We start from the raw sequence: 21,610 nt of genomic DNA, 5'->3' as shown, positions 1-21,610 counted from the left end.
AGTTGAAGGTGGGTGGTGGTGAGTGCAGGAGGAGGAAGGGAGGTGCGGGGGGGGTGAGGGCTGAAGGAGGCAGCACGGTTGAAGGGGGGTGAGGGGAGGGAGGAGGAGGAAGGAGGGCACGGGGGGGGTGAGGGGAGAAGGAGGCAGCAGCGCTGAACGGGGGTGGGGGAGGAGAAGGAGGGCACGGGGGGGTGAGGGGAGAAGGAGGCAGCAGGGCTGAACGGGGGTGAGGGGGAGGAAGGCGGGCACGGGGGCGTGAGGGGAGAAGGAGGCAGCAGCGCTGAACGGGGCTGAGGGGAAGAGGAGGAAGGCGGGCGAAGGGGGAGGAGGCAACAGCAGGAGGGAGGAGAGAGCAGCCAGAGCGGGGGGGCGGGGCGGAGCGGGCGGCCCGGCGCAGCCAATCGGGCCCGGCTTACCCATGTCTCGGTGTGAGTCAGGCACGTCGGTGGGGTGATGTTGCTGCGCCGGGCAGGGGCCGGGAGAGCCGCCCGCGCCACAAGCGGGACGCGGCAGGGGCGGGCGCCCCCTGCTGCCTGCACCCGGCGCTGGCCCCGGGCCTGCCCGCTCCCGGCCCGCTGAGGTATCGGACCCGCCCCCGCCTGCGGGGCCCGGGCGGCGGCAGGGGGCGCGGGAGTGGACACCGACGGGAGGAAGGGGGCTGGGCCCGGGGGCGGGGCTGCCGGGTCCCCTCCCGCGCTGAGTGGTTCCCTCTCTCCGCAGACTCGCCGGGGGAGCTGGGCTCGGGGCTGCCCGGCTGGGTGCGGCTAGCTCCTGCCGGGGGTCCCCGCTTTTCATGCTCCGCCAGCCCGCCAGCATCCTGGCTTGGGTCCCGCCCTGGTCCGACCGGCTCCGGGGCAGCGAGGGCGAGCAGGAGAGGCAGCACCGCGCCATGGCCCGCTACAGCCTCGGCAACCTCCTGGACTGGCTCTACGGCGGGGTGGACCCCAGCTTTGCGGGCAACGGGGGGCCCGAGTGCGCCGCCTTCCTTACCCCGCAGCAGCGCCTGCTGGAGAGCCTGGTCTTCCTCGCCGTGGGCGTCCTGGAGATCCTGGTGTCCCTGCGGAAAATCAGGCGGCAGCTGCACTCCAGGGAGGAGGGAAACCATCTGGCTCAGCAACCCCAAGCCAAGCAGGAGAGCCTGGGCAAGAACCTGCTGCTGGTGGCCCTCTGTCTCACCTTTGGCCTGGAGGTGGGGTTCAAGTTTGCCACCAGGACGGTCATCTATCTGCTGAACCCCTGCCACGTGGTCACTATGTTGCAGGTAAGAGTTGTGTGTCACCTCTGTCCAGGCTGGGAAGTTGGAGTCAGCCCCCTTCTCAGCTCACTCACTTTATGCTTGAAGGAAGAGAAGCCAGCAAGAGGTGCCTTGACAAAACCCACCTGTTAGGATGTTTAAAAATCTCTCACTATTTCCTTAAAAACATCTTGAATAGATTAGGTATTAATTGAAAGTTTGAAATACTCTGATCGACTTTTTGCTCTTATATTGTCTTTGGCCCCGATGGAGCAAAGATTTAACCTGCCCACTTAACAGTATATACACTCAGAGCAGTTGTGTTGACTTCAATGGGGTTTGTTATACCCATACTTAACTTTATATATTGCAAGTTATTGTAGGAGCAGAGCCCTTGTTTTCATCTTGTATTTGTTCCTGCTGAGAAAATGAAAAGAAACTAGTCAGTTTCATTTCCTGTTTCTGGTACACTGGTCCAGGGCTGTAGTTAGGGTTGCAAACACAGTGTGTGAGAGAACTATTTTCACTGGATTTTTTTCAGTATCATGCAGATACTTCCTTTGGTTTTAGGCTTTATATATGTTCATCAATTTTTTTCATCACCACAAGATAAAATGATACAAATATCAGGAATTCAAGATCTCTAATGTTTAATAAGCAGTTATATCAGGGGAGGGCAAACTACGGTCCGCAGGCCTGATCCAGCCCATCAGGGCTTTCAGTCCAGCCTGCAGGATTGCCAGCCCCATGGCGCAGTGGGGCTAATGCAGGCTCCCTGCCTGCCCTGGCCCTGTGCCGTTCCCAGAACTGGCCAGCACCATGTCCCTGTGGCCCCTGGGGAGCGGGGCAGAGGGCTCTGTGTGCCACCGACGCCTGCAGTTCCCATTCGCTGGGGAATGGGGAACCGCGGCCAATGGGAGCTTTGTGGATGGCACCCGCAGGCAAGGGCAGCGTGTGGCAGAGTTACCCACCCTGCCTCACCCCAAGGAGCCATTGCTGGACATGCTGGCCACTTCTGGGAGCGGCACAGAGCCAGGGCAGACAGGGACCCTGCTGCATGCCGCTGCGACCCCAGAGCTGCTCAAGGTAAGCTGCGCTGGAGCCTGTACCCTGCATCCCTCCTGTACCCCGCTCTCCTGCCCTGAGCCCCCTCCTGCACCCCAACCCCTTGCCCTGAGCCCCTTCCTGCATACCACACTCTCTCCTGCACCTGAACCCCCTGCCCCAGATGTGCAGGTTAACAAATCCAGGCTTTGACAGACTAAGCAAATTCCAGGTAACACCAAGGGGACTCAAGCATCTGTTATTACAGTAATTGCTAGGAGGGAGAGTCAGTCTTTTAAGGGGTGGGACTGAACTGTTTCCAGGTTTGTAGACTAATACCAATACCTTGAATTCTGCCCGAAAACTAATTGGTAGCCCATGAAGATTCCATAACATTGATGTAACATGTGAGCTGTGTGTCACACCATTTAAAAACTTCTGCACTGGCTTTCTATAAGATGGTAATGATTCTTGGTGGAAGAGAGCAATATAGTTGCTTAATCCATCAGTCAACAGTGTTAATGTAATGAAAAGTGGAAATTCTGCAAGGGCTTCATAAATATTTAAGCAATGAAATACTATTGCTACACTTCTCAGAGCATTGAGTATGTTGCAAAGTAAAATCTTTTACTGGAGGAAAGCTTTCTCCTAGAAGCTGTGGAGAGACTATCTAATATCATTATGTCTTGAAGTATCTATTTAATGCCCTTGGGGGGAATGGCATTTTGCAATAATACAGTATTTCTTTATGTATTTAGAAAAGCTTGGCACCTAACAGCTCGTTAATTTAGCCAATGCCTTTTTTAGTAATGGTCTTTTTTTTCTTAATGAAAACAAAACATCCAACAGCTTTTTTACTCAGTCAGGTGCAAGTTCTTTTTAAAGCAATTTCCCCCCAAAACCTTGGGTTTCTGACCAATTATCAGGCCTTTTGTAAGTGATGAATAAGATCATGCTGGGTCACCCACAGTTGGAGTTCAAGTGGGACTCCTGTAATTTCAGCCTTTCACATTTTAAGGGCACAGGATTCCCATCTCAATATATGAAAACTCATAGAAGGAAAAAATCAGGTATAATATTTATATGGTGCCAAAAGTGCTTGAGGTACTTCACAGAATGTACGAATGATTTAGGTCTCTGCCCTTTAATTTGTGTGTGCTTTTGAAGTAGATGCTCTGTATTTAGAGGGTGCTATTATTTAGATCAAAACCTTTCTGGGTCCATGTTTTTGTAATCTTGTATGCTCTTAGAGAGAGATCTAATATTTTTTTTAATAATTAAAATTAGATCTAATGGATCCTTATAGAGAACAGTAAGTATTACTGCATCCCTGAGATATTTTTAGTCCAGGCCTCCGAGATGGCTGACAGAATGAAAACAATGAGCTTGGAACAAAAATTGGCTGGTGTATTTTATTTTCAACTGGTCATTTTCCTCTTTGTTTCCCAGCTTGCTTAACCTTTCCTTCCCTTATATTCCTTTCTAGTCTCTCTTGGTCTCTGCTTTCTTGTTCCTTTTCCCAAGTTTCTGGCTCTGTAATTGGTATGATCACTTTTCCAGGTGAAGTCAGGAAATGAAGATTTTTCTATTGTCTAATTCTACAGTGAAAGCAAAAGGAAGTCTTCCTGGTTCCTCATAACTCCCATTTGCTGGAGTCTTCTCCTCACTTGCTGGCTCAAGTCTTTCGGGGGTTAGCTCAGCCACAGCTTCAATCCCTCCAAGATGGCTATGTTGCACTACAACAGATCTTGCATTATATCCACGGCTAATGAACTGGTTAATGCAGAGATTGTTTCTACATAATCTCAATTGGTTCCCAATACCTTCCCTACTATTTCCACACCCCCCCCAACTCCACGTGGGGTTAAGAAGGAAAATCTAGACTCTTTTTTTTTTTTTAATTTTTTTTTTATTGCCTTCATACAGGTAAACCAGACTGCTTTTTTATGAGTTCCACTTAACTGAAACTCCAGGCTAGCCAAGAGGTTATGATGTTCCTGGGGGAGCTACAGTAACTGAAGTCCCCTAAGAGCTTACCTTCACTCCTGTTGATCTTTTAACTGTCACAGTACAGAAGCTGACCTGCAGAACTCCTTTGCAGACACCCGTCTTTGAGATTGACTCTCTGTGGAGTACTAACCCTTTGAATTTTCCTAAGATTTCTGATGATCTTTTGCAGAGCTTCATAAAACTAGGGTTAAATTAAAACTGATTAAATTAATCTTGTTAACAATCATGGGCAAGAGGTCAATATATTTTGGCTGACTGGAGGATTACATACTTTCAAAGGTCACTGAAGTATCTGAGAGAGACAAGGTGGGTGTGGTAATATCTTTTACTGCACTAGCTTCTGTTGGTGAGAGAAAGACTAACAGAAGTTGGTCCAATAAAAGATACTACTTCACCCACTTTGTGTCTCTAATATCCTGGGACCAACATGGCTACAATAACGCTGCATACAACAATTGAAGGACTCGGGCCTTTCTTTTGTAATAACCCTGGATTCATTTTCTTGCCTGCTCCATTCCAAATATTGTTAACTGTCTCTTATGTGGTGGTGTTTTTTTTTCCCCTGAAATTATATTTAAATTGTCTGGTCTCTGCCCTTCAGAGCTCTGGATTAATGCTGTAGTATTCTTACCGCCTGCACTCTCTTCCCACTTGCCTCTGACAAAGGCCAATCCAGTTGGCTTTATTTCTACAGTTTCCCCATTAAAATCATTGCTTCATGTTATTGACTCAGTAGTAACTAGGTGATAGTGCATCTTAAGCAGCAAGCACTCTGTTGTTCTCTAAACACTTGAAGGGTGCAGGTTCAGCTTTTAAGAAATATGTGATCTGTTTTAAAATGCCCTGAAATGTTTGGACAAAGAAGGAAGCATTTCATAATGAGAGATTATTTCAGGAGCTCTCAGTGAGGCTCATTTCATTTCTCTATGACTGTTGCCTTTTTTTGTGAGGATGGTTTTCTTTTAAGGCTATGCCAATCATGTTTCAGCTTCTATTTCACTGTTGCTGTTTTGCCTTTTAAAATGGTTAGAGGAGAGAGTGAATCTCTGCCTTGCAGACCCTTTTTTCCCATTTCCATCACAAAGAGACAGTTATTAGAACTGTGACAGAATTTATGCCCAGGGTATCCACTAACTTTCCATATCAGTCAGGAAATTATACTGCTGGATTTCAGTCCTGATTCTGCCTCAAGAAAGTGAGAGAGAAACTGGTGCTGTCTAGGTTTCAGAAGATTACTTCCATTTAAATACTGAATGTTGAGACTAGCATGAGACTACGTAGCCTTTCATTGCCTGTCAGATGAGGGCATGCTGGACACATCTGAGCTGTGGCACGAGCAGACGTTACTCCCTGTTGTATGGTTAGCCGTAGGATGTCAGGATGTCCCTGTCCACCACAGGCAGAGTGGCATAAGGGACATAGAGACAGACTTTTCTGACACCCAGATCAGTTCCCCCAATTAATGTAAATCCCAGGGTCAAATCCTGACTCCAATTAAGTCACTGGGAATGTTGCCATTGACTTCAATGGGCCAGGATTTTACCTCAGGAATTTATTTAGTCTGAGTAGTTAACATCTAAAGGTATCCAAGCAGGTGGGCCCCCTCCCTACCTGTATTCCCAACAGGTTTTACGTCCCAGGCTCATTTTCAGTCCAGTAGAGATCACTTCCCCCTCCTGAGGGAGAAAAGCCAACCTGCTTCCCTTTCTGATATGCTTTGCCAAACAAAGAGGGACAGCCAAAGCTTCCGTTTCCCACTGTGTTAGCCAAATGGCTTAGTCAGGTTTGCATAGCTTACTTCTGTCAGTGTACTGTAGCCAGAGTTTGCATTGTATCATGCATGAAGTTCATCCTTCAAGTAAGAGTAGAAAACTTTCCAGAGCCTGCTTTCTTGCCTTTTTTCCCTCCCTGGAGCCTACTCTCACCGCTCATCTGTCAGAGCTTCAGTGTTGCAGACCTAACAAAGCCAAAAATGGGGAGGACAAGTTTAGCTTGTTAAGCATTGATTTGATTCCCCCGGTCATAAACAGATAGTTAAGGGTTAATGTCCCTTTTACCTGTAAAGGGTTAAGAAGCTCAGTAAACCTGGCTGACACCTGACCAGAGGACCAATAAGGGGACAAGATACTTTCAAATCTTGGTGGAGGGAAGTCTTTTGTTTGTGCTCTTTGTTTTGGGGGTTGTTCGCTCTTGGGACTAGGAGGGACCAGACATCAATCCAGGCTCTCCAAATCTTTCTGAATCAGTCTCTCATGTTTCAAACTTGTAAGTAACAGCCAGGCAAGGCGTGTTAGTCTTATTTTTGTTTTCTCAACTTGTAAATGTTCCTTTTTGCTGAGAGGATTTTACCTCTGTTTGCTGTAAGTTTGAACCTAAGGCTAGAGGGGGTTCCTCTGGGCTACATGAATCTGATTACTCTAAAGTATTTTCCATCCTGATTTTACAGAGATAATTTTTACCTTTCTTTAATTAAAAGCTTTCTTTTTAAGAATCTGATTTTTTCCTTGTGTTAAGATCCAAGGGGTTGGATCAGTGTTCACCAGGAACTTGGTGAAAAAGCCTCTCAAGGCTGCCCAGGGAGGGGAAAGTTTTGGGGGGACAGAAAGTGATCCAGACACTGAAATTTCTGGATGGTGGCAGTGTTACCAGATCTAAGCTAGTAATTAAGCTTAGAAGTGTCCATGCAGGTCCCCACATCTGTACCCTAAAGTTCAGAGTGGGGGAGGAACCTTGACACCCCCCCCCCCCCAAACACTTCCTTAATCCCCAGTGGTAGCTCGCCATGTTCCACTCCCATTGCTGATAATAGGCATTTGTCTTGTGTACAGCAAAGTTGAACTTCGCCTAGTGTGTCTCACTTGCTTGTTGCTAGGTAGATTAGGTCATGTTTCTCTGGAGATCTCCCACTTCCCTTTCTTTTAGATTGAGGGTAAAATTTTCAAAATAATGTAGTCATCTAGGTGCTATTTTCAAAGTTACTTAGGTTCCTATACCCCTGTGACGTTCAGTAAACAAAAATCAGATGGGACTTAAGTGCTTTTTAAATTTTACCCCTAGCTGTTACTAGGGTTGCTGATTCAAGCTGTGATCTGTTTATAACGATAAACCCATATCAGTCTTCCTGGGAGCTTCTCTGTGCCTGCTACCTTCTTACTCCCTCACCAAAGGTTCTTAAGCAAAGTAAGCTGTCATGGGATAAGAGAGAAGGTCCTCTCATGGATTGATAACTGGTTAAAAGATAGGAAACAAAGGGTAGGAATAAATGGTCAGTTTTCAGAATGGAGAGAGTTAAATAGTAGTGTCCCCCAGGGTCTGTCCTGGGAGCAGTCCTATTCAACATACTCATAAATGCTCTGGAGAAAGGGGTAAACAGTGAGGTGGCAAAATTTGCAGATGATACAGAACTATTCAAGATAGTTAAGCTACAAAACTGGGTGACTGGGCGTCGAAATGGCAGATGAAATTCAATGTTGATAAATGCAAAGTAATGCACATCGGAAAACCTAATCCCAACCATACATAAAAATTATGGGGTCTAAATTATCTGTTACCGCTCAAGAAAGAGATCTTGGAGTCGTGTATAGTTCTCTGAAAACATCCACTCAATGTGCAGCGGCAGTCAAAAAAGCAAACAGAATGTTGGGAATAATTAAGAACAGGATAGAAAATAAGACCGAAAATATCATATTGCCTCTATATAAATCCATGGTAGGCCCACATCTTGAATACTGTGTGCAGATGTGGTCACCTCATCTCAAAAAAGATATATTGGAATTGGAAAAGGTTCAGAAAAGGGTAACAAAAATTAGTAGGGGTATGGAACGGCTTCCGAATGAGGAGATATTAATAAGACTGGAAATTTTCAGCTTGCAAAAGAGACGATTGTGGGATATAAGGTGGGTAGAAAGCTGGCTAGATTGTCGGGCTCAAGGGGTAGTGATCAATGGCTCCATGTCTAGTTGGCAGCCGGTATCAAGCAGAGTACCCCAAGGGTCCATCCTGGGGCCAGTTTGTTCAATATCTTCATTAATGATCTGGAGGATGGCGTGGACTGCACCCTCAGCAAGTTTGCAGATGACACTAAAATGGGAGGAGTGGTAGATATGTGGAGGGTACGGATACGATACAGAGGGACCTAGACAAATTAGAGGATTGGACCAAAAGAAATCTGATGATGTCCTGCACTTAGGATGGAAGAATCCCATGCACTGCTACAGACTAGGGACTGAATGACTAGGCAGCAGTTCTGCAGAAAAGGACCTAGGGGTTACAGTGGACAAGAAGCTGGATATGAGTCAACAGTGTGCCCTTGTTACCAAGAAGGCTAACGGCATTTTGGGCTGTATAAGTAGAAGCATTGCCAGCAGATCAAGGGATGTGATCATTCCCCTCTATTCGACATTGGTGAGGCCTCATCTGGAGTACTGTGTCCAGTTTTGGGCCTCACACTACAAAAAGACGTGGAAAAATTAGAAAGAGTCCAGCGGAGGGCAACAAAAATGATTAGGGGGCTGGAGCACATGACTTATGAGGAGAGGCTGAGGGAACTGGGATTGTTTAGTCTGCAGAAGAGAAGAATGAGGGGGGATTTGATAGCTGCTTTCAGCTACCTGAAAGGGGGTTCCAAAGAGGATGGATCTAGACTGTTCTCAGTGGTAACAGATGACAGAACAAGGAGTAATGGTCTCAAGTTGCAGTGAGGGAAGTTTAGGTTGGATATTAGGAAAAACTTTTTCACTAGGAGGGTGGCAAAGCACTGGAATGGGTTACCTAGGGAGGTGGTGGAATCTCCTCCCTTAGAGATTTTAAGGTCAGGCTTGACAAAGCCCTGGCTGGGATGATTTAGTTGGGGATTGGTTCTGCTTTGAGCAGGGGTTTGGACTAGATGACCTCCTGAGGTCCCTTCCAACCCTGATATTCTATGATATGATAGAGGTCTGTAAAATCATGACTGGTGTGGAGAAGGTAAATAAGGAAGGACTCTTTACTCCTTATCATAACACAAGAACTAGGGGTCACAAATTAAATTAACAATCAGCAGGTTTAAAACAAACAAAAGGAAGTATTTTTTCACACAATGCGGAACTCCTTGCCAGAGGATGTTGTGAAGCCAAGACTGTACCAGGTTCAGAAAAGAACTAGCCAGGATAGGCAGGGATGCAGGGCTTTGGAGCTGTGCTCCGGCTCCACTCCAGCTCAAGGCAAAAACCTGCAGCTCCACTGCTCCGGAGCTGGTCCGTGCTCCAGCTCCGGTCTCTACTCCAAAGCCCTGCAGGGATGGTGTCCCTAGCCTTTGTTTGCCAGAAGCTGGGAAAGGGTGACGTCGGATGGATCACTTGATGATTACCTGTTCTGTTCATTCCCTCTGGGGCACCTGGCATTTACCACTGTCGGAAGACAGGATACTGGGCTAGATGGACCTTTGGTCTGGCCCATTAGGGCCATTCTTATGTTCTAATGACTGTTTTCTCACTAGGTTCCATTTGACTTTTCCACATAGCATATTCTCCTGGCAGTGTTTGGTCTTTGGGAATGATCCATGTTGTGCTGGCAGGGAGTGGTAATAGAGGAACAGATTTATATTGCTCAAAAAGTAGGAAGCACCCTACTTCACTCATGGCAGCGCAGAGGAACTGCCAAAGGGAAGTTGCCCATTGCAATGGTTCCTCCTGTTTTTTTAGGAAACAGCAAGCGGGAGAGACTTTGTTAGAGTCTGTGGCTTCATTAAAGAAACTGGTGTATATCTGTGACTACGAAATCAACTAGCCCAGGGGTTGGCAACCTTTCAAAGAAGAGCCATTTTTTTGTTTTTGTCTTTGACCAAAATATTTTGAGAACCGCATCACACGCAAAGGTACTTGTAGAGTTAGAATTTATCAACTAATAATAATTGAACATATTAAAGTTATTACTACTCACCAATACTTTTAATGCAACTAGAATCTTAAGTGCTTCAGCGAGGATTGTACCAGACCACCCACAGCCTGGTTATGTAGCCGTGGTGTTAAACCATGCTGGGTCCATGCCGCTGCATCTTCACCGATATCTTTAGCCAGGGTAGCTAGATTAAAGCTAGCAGAGCTGCAGTCACGCTTCTGATTGCAATGTAGGCACAACCTCTACAACCTAGCACAATGGAGACCTGATCTCAGTTGGGGGGCCTACTGATGTTACTGACATACAAATAAATTTGGACCCATCTCTCCTGCAAATATTTGCATTCAGATTTGGGTTTGTTAAAATGCATTTGCTTCAGGGCCTGCAGTGACATGACAGTCCCTCAAGTGAGGCTCTGAATAAGGCCAGTATCCTGGCAGGGGGTCACAGTAATGCGATGTCACTGAACAATATGTGTGGTCCCTGGTGGCTGAGTGGTCTCTGCCCTTCTGAATCACAAGGTGCCAGGAGCATTGCATACCCGAGACGACACAATAACTACATCTGTGCTGCAGTTGATTATGTACTTATGAGAACTTCACCCTGGCTTTGTATCAGTTTCCGAATCCCTTGCATGCAAACCTCCCACCTCTTCTGTTGGGTGTGCGGGGTCTGTGAGAGAGTTTGGGTACAGGAGAGGGTTCTGACCTGGGGTTGGAGTGCGGGGTGTGTGTGTGTGCGAGGTGCAGGCTCTGGCCGGGAGGTGCTTACCGTGGGCGGCTCCCGTCTGGTGGCGCAGCAGGACTCAGCAGGCTGCCTGCCTGCTCTGGCCCCACGCCGCTCCCAGAAGCAGCTGTCTGTCTGTATGTCTCGGCCAATGGGAGCTGTGGGGGTGGTGCTTGCGGGCAGGGGCAGCGCACAGAGACCTGCTGTGTCCCCCTCTCCCCAAGGGGCGTGCGGAGATGTGCCAACAGCCAGCCCTTCCAGGAGCGGTGTGGGGCCAGGGCAGGCAGGCAGCCTGCTGCACCACCAGCTGGGAACCGCCTGTGGTAAGTGCCTCCTGGCCAGAGCCTCCACCTTGCACCCTGTCAAAAATCAGCTGCTTGCAGGGGGGCAGCCAAAGAGCCACCTGTGGCTCTGGAGCTGCAGGTTGCTGACCCCTGACCTAGCTAGAACAACTGACTGATCAGCTAGTATTGGGGATCCATGGCCAGAAATCTGTGTAGCAGACTTTTAAAATGATCTGTCAATTAATTCTCCTCAGAAATGGTGTTACAGGCCTGCTGTATATTTAGGTTTTCTGTTTTTTGGGATTTATGAATTTAATATTTCATGCTTATTTTTAAATAAATCTTGTTTTATGTAGATATCCAAAATTAGTTTTCTGTGGGTTTTTTTGGGAGGGGAGCTTTTTCTTTGTATCCACTATATGTATATTACCTACATTACTCATTACAGTAGTATATGTTGTAATTAGCCATCTTTTTGTATGGTCCCTAGTGTGCTTTAATAAAGTTTCATACAGAACTATGTTAAAATAAAATAGGGAACTTTTAGCGTGCACCAGCATGGTCTACATGGACCAATTAATGCACAACACATTAATGCAATTCAGAAATCACACCTGCATAGTCCTCATTACTGCTCCATATAGACAAGCCCTTAGATACAAGTAACCATTTTTGGTGTTTTTCCAGTGTCTAATGGATAAACACAGATTCCATTTTTTTAATGAGGATGTTTTATTGGTGTTTCAGGTAAAACTTAGACTCAGAAGCCCTACATATGTTCCACACAGCTCAAAAGGGTCTGGTGCTCCTGTGATCATGCTCAACAAGCATCCTCACAATATACAGAAGTCATGGCTGTTTATCTTCAACCAGCCAGAGATAGGAACAGGAAAGGGGATGGGCCCTGTGTAGTATGCAGAAATGGCTACAAAGCAACAGTCACCGAGACAAACAGGTGGAATCCCAATACTGCCAGTGTCGTTCCGTGGCAGAAAAATAACATTCATTAGTTTGAAATCTCCTCTGGTAGCTCTCTTCCTGTGCTGAGGGCAACAGGTGTTGGCAAGATGTATGTAAATGTTACGTTAGCCCTTTTCTCTGTTCTTATAATAGATTGCATGTAATCTTACTGCTGGGCCTAAATATTAGGAGACAAGATAAAGTAAAAAAAAAAAAAAAATCTGCTGCAACAGTTTAGATCACTCCAAGGGAAAATCAGCAATAGCTGTTTATAAAGGTCTCTTCCTCATGCAAATATATATATATTTTTTCCAATGAGAGTATTTCACTTCAGAACAGCAAAGGCCTTGGGCTGTGAGCCAAAAATACTTTCTGGAGGTGAAGTTTCTCTTCAAATTGTCTTTGCATAAGAACACAGATACTGTGTTTTTTGAAAAGACAGTGAAACTCCTTAATCACAATTGTAATAATGCTGTCTGATAACGAAGTCTCATACCTTACTGGATGCTGAATGCTGCAAATTAAAGTTTCTTTTGATCAGAAGTGCTGATGTCTGCATCTCTTTAAACTAAGTTGTGTTCAGATCAAAACCACATTGGCTTTTCGTACTGATGAGTTTCACAGAAAAGGCAATGTGGTGGTGAAGTTGAGGGGTGTTAAGTTACAGTTGACCTGATAGCAAATATGAACCATGGGAACTTTTATTAGAGATTCAGAGAAGTTAGTCATCCTGGATAGTTGAGTGACGTAGCAGTGGTGTCTTGGATGCCAGATCTGTGCCTAGATCCTGGTCGCTTCTTTTCTAGCCTGGCAGCCTGATTAGTTCTTGGAAGAGGAAGGGGGAGCCTCACATTACTCAACTGTGACTCCTCTGACAAAATGGCAGCCGTGTTTGTATCAGTAGTCCAATTCATTCTTTCCTTAGCCAGAATGGCAATTGTTGTGTGGGCTCTCCAGTCTTAGCCACCTATCACCATAGTATGAAGTGCTGAGACAAGGAGTCTGTCTGCGCAGCTGAGGAATTAAATGGGAGTGGGGAGGAGGCAGAGGAAGGCTGTTTCCATGGAAAGGGAGGATGTTGTTCATAGTTGAATCTGATTTTTGAATTTTCCTTTACATAAAAAAATGGGTTTACTCCAGCTGTTTCAAACCCCTCCTAGGACTGTACCTCTCAACAAGAAGACAGCCTTCTCCTGGTGATGACATTAAAATATCAGCATATAACTGCCTATAGGCTGTAAAACATGGAATGAACCAGTTCACTATGGAGGAACCACTGTAATGGCTCTACAGCTAGTATGTGTTGTAATTCTTTTTACCCTTGCCTGGTTGGAAAGGCTATTTTTAGCCATGGCATGTTTAGGGGAGAACAAATGCTATATTTTTAAACGTTTATGAATATATTAGCACCTACAAATTTGATGAAAAGATGTGAAGAAAAGCAGCTGACAAAAGCAGATTCCTCAGAGAAAGAGACAGACGGAGGGGTGGTAGTGTCAACAAACGCGGACAAGAGTGATCCAGTGGGTATCATGTATTTGGACTTTCAGAAAGCCTTTGAGAATGTTCCTTAGTAAAGGCTCTTAAGCAAAGTAAGCAGCCATGGGTTAAGAGGGAAGGTTATCTTGTGGATCAGTAACTGGTTAAAAGATGTGAAACAAAGGCCTGGTCTACACTGGGGGCGGGGGGGGCCCGATCTAAGTTACTCAGCTTCAGCTACATTATTCACGTAGCTGAAGTCGATGTACTTAGATCGACTTCAAGAGGATCGGGATATTCTCCAGGGAGATTTAGATGACCTTGCATAATCACTGCGCCTCTTGCGGCGGTGGAGTACAGGAGTCAATAAGAGAGCAATCAGGGATTGATTTATCGAGTCAGGTAGTGTAGACTTACCCAAATGGTCAGACTAAATGGCCAGTTTTCAGAATGGAGAGAGGCAAATAGCAGGGTCACCTGTGGATCTGTGTTTGGACCAGGGCTGTTCAACATATTCATAAATGATCTGAGGGGGAAAAAAAGGGGTGAACAGTGAGGTGGCAAAGTTTGCAGATGATACAAAATCGCTCAAGATAGTTAAGTCCAAAAGTAGACTGCAAAGAGTTACAAAGGGATCTCACAAAACTGAGTGACTGGGCAACAAAATTTTGGATCAAATTCAGTATTGATAAATGCGAAGTAATGCACAGTGGAGAACCTAATCCCAACTATACATACAAAATGATGGGGTCTAAATTAGCTGTTACCACTCAAGAAAGAGATTGCGGATAGTTCTCTGAAAACATCCGATAAATGTGCAGTAGCAGTCAAAAAAGCGAAGAGAATGTTAGTAACCATTAGGGAACGGATAGAAAATAAGACGGTACATGGCATAACACCACTATATAAATCCACAGTACACCCACACCTTCAATACTGCACGCTGTTCTGGTTGTTCCATCTCAAAAAAAAATATTAGAATTGGAAAAGGTACTGAGAAGGGCAACAGAAATGATATGGGGTATAGAACATCTTTCATATGAGGAGAGATTAAAAAGACGGGGACTTTTCAGCTTAGAGAAAAGACGACTAAAGGGATATAATAGAGGTCTATAAAATCATGAATGGTATGGAGAAGGTGAATAACAAAGTGCTCTTTACCCCTTCATGTAACACAAGAACTTGGGGTCTGTCACGGGTACCCCCTGGGGTGCCTCCTGTAACTGGGGTACAGCTAAGCCCTCTGTTTTACCAATCTGGGTTTCCACTCACATTGTGATGTTGTTGTAACAAGCTGCAAAACCCTCCAAGCTTGCACTCACACCAACATCCACAGGCAGGGACCACACCCAGCTGTGTTCATGAATGCTCTGACCAGCCACTCATGAACTAACAATAGAGAGACTACAGCCAAAATACCCCCGAACTCCCCAGCATAGGACCCTGGAGTTGTACCGTCCTGCCCTGGTTAAAAGCCTGACCAGAAAACATTATTACAATTACCTAGGCCACCCCTGCTCGGTGTGGAGAGGAATATGCACAAAACCTTTGTTAACTGAGCTGAGATTTTTCCCCAAACACTTCACTCAAACTGCACTATTTTTAGGTAAAAATGTATATAAAACAGTTTTACTAACTATAGAAAGATTTTAAGTGATAGCAAACAGATCAAAGAAGATTACTTAAGAAATAAACAAAAACGCAATCTGTCTTATACACTACACGGGATTTGAATCAAACAGTGTCTCATCCTGTTAGATAGTACAAGCAGTTTGTAGATGATTTATACACAGGCAGGTATCCTCTATTCCAGTCAGGAACCAGCACTTCCCCAGTTTAAAGTCTTTGTTCTTCCAGAGGTATTTCCATGTGTTGAGTTGTGGGGAAAGTGAGGTCCCTTGGTGATATCACTTATCCCTTGTATAGCTTATTCCATATGGTGGGACCCCTTTGTTCCAAGCCAAGTTCCTAGCCCAGTTTGTGGAAAAATACAGCTACCAAAATGGAGTTCAGTATCATGTGATTTAGTCACAAGACTTTGCATGCTCCGATGAGTCATGGCAGCCATTATCCATAGGCTGACTGAAGCATCCACAGGTGAGGACAAGCTCTTACATGGACCATTGTTTTTGTTGATAGGCCATTCAACTTGAATTGGCCATTCATAATGTGCTGTCTAGACTACATGTAAAGCTTTGTGGGTGTTACCTAAAGCAAGCATGTTTGAAATACAGCTGCATGCCAGCCCAGCGCAGCGCCCGCGCGGCATTTGCGGGTTTTGGCGGGGCGGCGGCGCGGCAGGGCGGCCGCCAGTCATGCCGCGGGCCTGCCTGAGCGGAGAGATGGAGCATGAGATGCGGGAGCTGGTCCTGCGGCTGGGGTGGACCTCCCGGGCATGCCATGCCCCTGAGGGGCGCCTGTCCTGGTGCTGGCGTGGGACTCCGCGCCCCTGCGGCCTGCGGAGGTGTCGGGTGCCAGCGGAGCAGCGGACCCGCATGCATGTCTGTCTGGTCCCCCCCCCCCGGGACCGCCGACCGGCCACGCGCCCGCCCCATGCATGCCGTGCTTGGGGCGGCCAAATTCCTAGAGCCGCCCCTGGCTGTATAGTCAACATTCATAACGCCAGATACAAAAATGATACATGCATACAAATAGAATAATCATATTCTGCAAATCATAACTTTTCCATTGATACCTTACATGACACATTTTGTACAAGGTGTATCATAATTATGTCATAATCATACCACTAGAGTGAATATAGGGTGCAGAGTGTCACAGGGTCATCTAATGAAATTAATAGATTGCAGGTTTAAAACAAACAAAACGAAGTACTTCACACAACACGTGGAACTTGTTGCAACGGGATGTTGTGAGGGCCAAAACTATAACTGGGTTAAAAAAAGAGCTAGATAAGTTCATGGAGGATAGTTCCATCACTGACTATTAGCCAAGAGGATTGGGATGCAACCCCATGCTCTGGGTTCCTTAAGTCTCTGACTGTCAGATGCTGGGACTGGACAACAGGGAATGGATCACTCGATAATTGCCCTGTTTTGTTCATTCCCTCTGAAGCATCTAGCATTGGCCACTGTTGGGAGACAAGATACTGGGCAAGATGGACCATTGGTCTGACCCAGTATGGCCATTCTTATGTTCTTAGATGCTGCTTCACCCAGTAACTAATACTCCAGAACTGAGTGAAGTGAAGGGAAAACAGCAATTTCAACACCTTAGAAAGTGAAAGCTAGTTTATTTAGCCTTGTTTGTCCTTTCCCTATGGTTTAGACTGTACATTTTTAGCATAATGACCTAAATAAACATTTATATCCATATTGAAATTCTTCAATCCAAGTTTAAAGGGACAGTTTGTAGACGAAATCCTCACACTGTTCGTAATGGCAATTTGTAATCTCTATACCAGTGGGTCTCAAAGTTTTTTACTGGCAACCCTTTTCACATCGCAAGCCTCTGAGTGCGACCCCCCTTATACATTAAAAACACTTCTTTATATATTTAACACCATTATAAATGCTGGAGGCAAGCGGGGTTTGGGGTGGAGGTTGACAGCTTGCGACCTCCCCCCCCCCACCCCATGTAATGACCTCGCAACCCCCTGAGGGGTCCCGACCCCCAGTTTGAGAACCCCTGCTCCATACACACCTTTCTTCGTAAAGCTGTATTCTGAATCACTGTATTCTGAATCACTGCAGCTAACCTCGAACCCCCAAGTATGTAAATCTTTAGCTCCTCTGGACAAGAAGTTACTGACACACTCCTCTGCTGGGAAGTCTACAAAAAACTTGACACAGATTAGGCTGACCAATATTGTCTCATTGTTTCCTTGTGCTCCTCCATTGGTCTGTCAGTATCCATCTTGTTTTAGAATGTAAGCTCTTTGGAGGCTGGGACTGTCTTGTGGTTTTGTGTTTGTACAACACTAAGAACAATGGGGTTCTGGTCCATCACTGGGACTTTGAGCGATGATAATACAAATAATAAATCCTAAGAAAATTAGATTTGTAGTACACAAATGCAACAATACGCAGGAGGAAAAGTAATCGGAAGGAGAAATTGAAAAGCAGGAATATGAGAGAGACCAGGGCATAATAGTGGAAAGTAAATTGGATGAGAGTTTGCAATGAAAGATGAAGGAATGAAGTGTGGGGAGACAGCAGGGAGCTAGTGTAAACTTTGGGCACAGAAGATTTATCACTTGGATTCTGGAGCTGACTGTCCCTTTCAGTTATGTAGATACAATTTGAGGACGTAGAGAAATATGATAGCTTTGAGATCTTGTTAAAAGGAAAGTGGCGGGAGCTGCATTGCACAAGACCTTTAAAAATAGATGGCACTGGGTACAGTGGGGCAGTTCCTTGGTTGGTGTAAATCGTCACAGCTCCCTTTACTTCACTTTATCTAGGCAGTCAAGTTGCATTCTTCTTACCTCTGAGTTCTAATACTAGGCTTTAGCATAACACTGGCTCTCTGACCACAGGGCTATGTACATGAGTGTTTCCTACGTGATACTTGCCTAGGGTCAGCAGATACAAATTGTCAAAGCTCTTTGATGGATCTGCCCCTAGAAAGTATCCCATGGGAAACACTCATGCATGGGCAAATGATTCCACTTCTAACTTCTATAATTCTAAAAGAGAACTGCAGGAGAGGGGTCTGCCCGAGTCCTTCATTTAAAAACAAACAAACCAGTCCTGTGATTTGGGAAAATCTGTCTCTTCATATAGTCTAATATTAGAGTTAATCTCTGAGATGAGTGATTTGATTGTATATCTAGATTGCTGCTAACTGCAACTGATGTGCCTTAGTGGTGTTGGTCACTGTGGAATATTCTGTTCCAATTAAGAATCTTGGTAAGATAGTGGAGTCCCTAGAAATGTCTCTGAGGGTTAATTGAAATCCTGATTGTCTTGTGAAGTTTTCCTCTGAGGCTTTTAACATTGTAGAGTCATTTTCTGCAAGTCATTTTGTTCTTCCTAGTTATTTCTGATCATAACAGTTTATTTTTGAGTAACAGGACTTTGCTATTGAGTTTAAAGGGACATCCTCAACTAGAAGATCACTTTTCTGTCTGAAAATATTAACCTCTTATAGTTATGAGTAAAACAGTTACTGAGTGGAAAGAAATTTATTTTCTTGGTACATTTATATATACGGTACATTTATATATACAGTACATTTATATATACAATCTTGCTAGTCAGTGTCACTGTTTTGCCTATTTTTATCAGATTCTCCTCTGCTGAAAAAACCCGATAAACAGAAGCAGGAGAGTGGAGAAATGTTTATTTTTTTTTTTAATTTCAGGATTACTGTTTCAACAGTGTTCTAATAGAAATCAAATTTAAATTTTTGTTTAAGTACATCAGAAGTAGGAAGCCTGCTAAACAACCAGTGGGACCCCTGGATGATTGAGATACAAAAGGAGCACTTAGACGATAAAGTCATTGCGGAGAAACTAAATGAATTCTTTGCTTCAGTCTTCATGGCTGAGGATGTTAGGGAGATTCCCAAACCTGAGCCATCCTTCGTAGGTGACAGATCTGAGGAATTGTCACAGATTGAAGTGTCACTAGAGGAGGTTTTGGGATTAATCGATAAACAAGTAAGCAGGACCAGATGGCATTCACTCAAGAGTTCTGAAAGAACTCAGATATGAAATTGAGGAACTATTAACTATGGTTTGTCCTTTAAATTGGCTTCTGTATCCAATGACTGGAAGATAGCTAATGTAACACCAATATTTAAAAAGGGCTCTAGAGGTGATCCCAGTAATTACAGACCAGTAAGTCTAATGTCAATACTGGGCAAATTAGTTGAAACAATAGTAAAGAATAAGATTGTCAGGCACATAGAAGAACATAACTTGTTGGGCAAAAGTCAACATGGTTTCTGTATAGGGAAATCTTGTCTTATTAATCTATTAGAGGTCTTTGAAGGGGTCAACAAACATGTGGACAAGGGGGATCTGGTGGACATAGTATACTTAGATTTCCAGAAAGCCTTTGACAAGGTCCCTCACCAAAGGCTCTTGCGTAAATTAAGTTGTCATGGGATAAGAGGGAAGATCCTTTCATGGATTGAGAACTGGTTAAAAGACAGGGAACAAAAGGTAGGAATAAATGGTAAATTTTCAGAATGGAGAGGGGTAACTAGTGGTGTTCCCAAAGGGTCAGTCCTAGGACCAGTCCTATTCAACTTATTCATAAATGATCTGGAGAAAGGGGTAAACAGTGAGGTGGCAAAGTTTGGAGAGGATACTAAACTACTCAAGATAGTTAAGACCAAAGAAGACTGTGAAGAACTTCAAAAAGATCTCACAAAACTAAGTGATTGGGCAACAAAATGACAAATGAAATTTAATGTGGATAAATGTAAAGTAATGCACATTGGAAAAAATAACCCCAGCTATACATACAATATGATGGGGGCTAATTTAGCTACAGCTAATCAGGAAAGAGATCTTGGCATCATCGTGAATAGTTCTCTGAAGACGTCCACGCAGTGTGCAGCGGCGTAAACATGATGTTAGGAATCATTAAACAAGGGATAGAGAATAAGATGGAGAATATCTTATTGCCCTTATATAAATCCATGGTATGCCCACATCTTGAATACTGTGTACAGATGTGGTGATCTCATCTCAAAAAAGATATACTGACATTAGAAAAAGTTCAGAAAAGGGCAACTAAAATGATTAGGGATTTGGAACGGGTCCCATATGAGGGAAGATTAAAGAAGCTAGGACTTTTCAGCTTGGAAAAGAGGAAACTAAAGGGGGATATGATAGAGAGGTATAAAATCATGAGTGATGTGGAGAAAGTGAATAAGGAAAAGTTATTGTTCCTATAATACAAGAACTAGGGGCCACCAAATGAAATTAATGGGCAGCAGGTTTAAAACAAATAAAAGGAAGTTCTTCTTCACACAGCACACAGTCAACCTGTGGAACTCCTTACCTGAGGAGGTTGTGAAGGCTAGGAGTATAACAGGGTTTAAAAGAGAACTAGATAAATTCATGGAGGTTAAGTCCATTAATGGCTATTAGCCAGGATGGGTAAGGAATGGTGTCCCTAGCCTCTGTTTGTCAGAGGGTGGAGATGGATGGCAGGAGAGAGATCACTTGATCATTGCCTGTTAGGTTCACTCCCTCTGGGGCACCTGGCATTGGTCACTGTCGGTAGACAGGATACTGGGCTGGATGGACCTTTGGTCTGACCCAGTATGGCTGTTCTTATGTTTAAAAGCAAGTAGTTGAGTGTCCCTTTAAAGCTGTGAATTGTAGAGTGAATGTAGTTTTTATATCTTCTGAGAGACTTCCGCTCAAGCCACATAACTTCAAAGACTTGTCTCAGCAGATTTGCGTGAGGCTGAAAATGTGCCTGTAGCATAGTTCAGCCAAGAGATTTTGGATCCCAGACTTTTCATGGGTAGCATGACATGCCACCATATGAGGAATTTGGGCTTGAAACTCTAACTTGGCCTTTCATTTCTCTGCTCTTAGGGCTTAGGAATGACTGACTACAGCAGGGGTGGGCAAACTTTTTGGCCTGAGGGCTGCATCTGGGTATGGAAATTGTATGGTGGGCTATGAATGCCCGGTGGGGGTGGGGTGTCGGACTCTATGGGATGTAGCATGGAGGGGGCTCTACAAGGGATGTTACTAAGGTGGGGAGAGGGGGGACTCCTAGGGTGTGCCACGGGGTTGGGGGCTCTATAGGGGCGGTACCGATGACTCCAACGGGCCCTGCAGGCAGTGACACCAAAGCAGCTGTACCAGGTACCGCCACGGGCGGAGGCACCCTAGCTGGTATGGGTGCAGCCCCTGGGGGGTTTCGAGGCTCTCAAGGGTGGGGCCATAGGCGATCAGGAGGGGATTGGGCGTTCAGCTGTGGGGGGGGAGGGAAGGGGTAGGAGGTACTGCTGTGGAGGGGTGGGGTTCTGATTCTGGAAACAGCATGGTGAAGTCGCACCTGCT

The 21,610-nt window shown here is 45.1% G+C and overlaps 1 protein-coding gene across 7 annotated transcripts in view; it reads left to right on the top strand.

Moving 5' to 3' along the window:
- TMEM164 (transmembrane protein 164) overlaps positions 1–21,610 on the top strand; it is a 92,764-nt gene that overhangs the window by 7,163 nt on the left and 63,991 nt on the right. For 5 of the 7 annotated variants that reach the window (XM_039488516.1, XM_039488515.1, XM_039488517.1 and 2 more), the window contains exon 2: positions 721–1,261. The exons of 1 other annotated variant lie outside the window; for it this stretch is intronic. In XM_039488516.1, the coding sequence (XP_039344450.1) occupies positions 721–1,261 (541 nt within the window). Of the gene's footprint in view, positions 1–460; positions 581–720; positions 1,262–21,610 lie in introns of those variants that run through there. One more of the 7 variants, XM_039488518.1, reaches the window with a different exon arrangement.

The sequence above is a fragment of the Mauremys reevesii genome, linkage group 9 (genome assembly GCF_016161935.1).
Source record: "Mauremys reevesii isolate NIE-2019 linkage group 9, ASM1616193v1, whole genome shotgun sequence".
In the NCBI taxonomy this organism is placed as follows: domain Eukaryota; kingdom Metazoa; phylum Chordata; order Testudines; family Geoemydidae; genus Mauremys; species Mauremys reevesii.
This window is presented reverse-complemented; position numbering and strand designations above follow the sequence as displayed.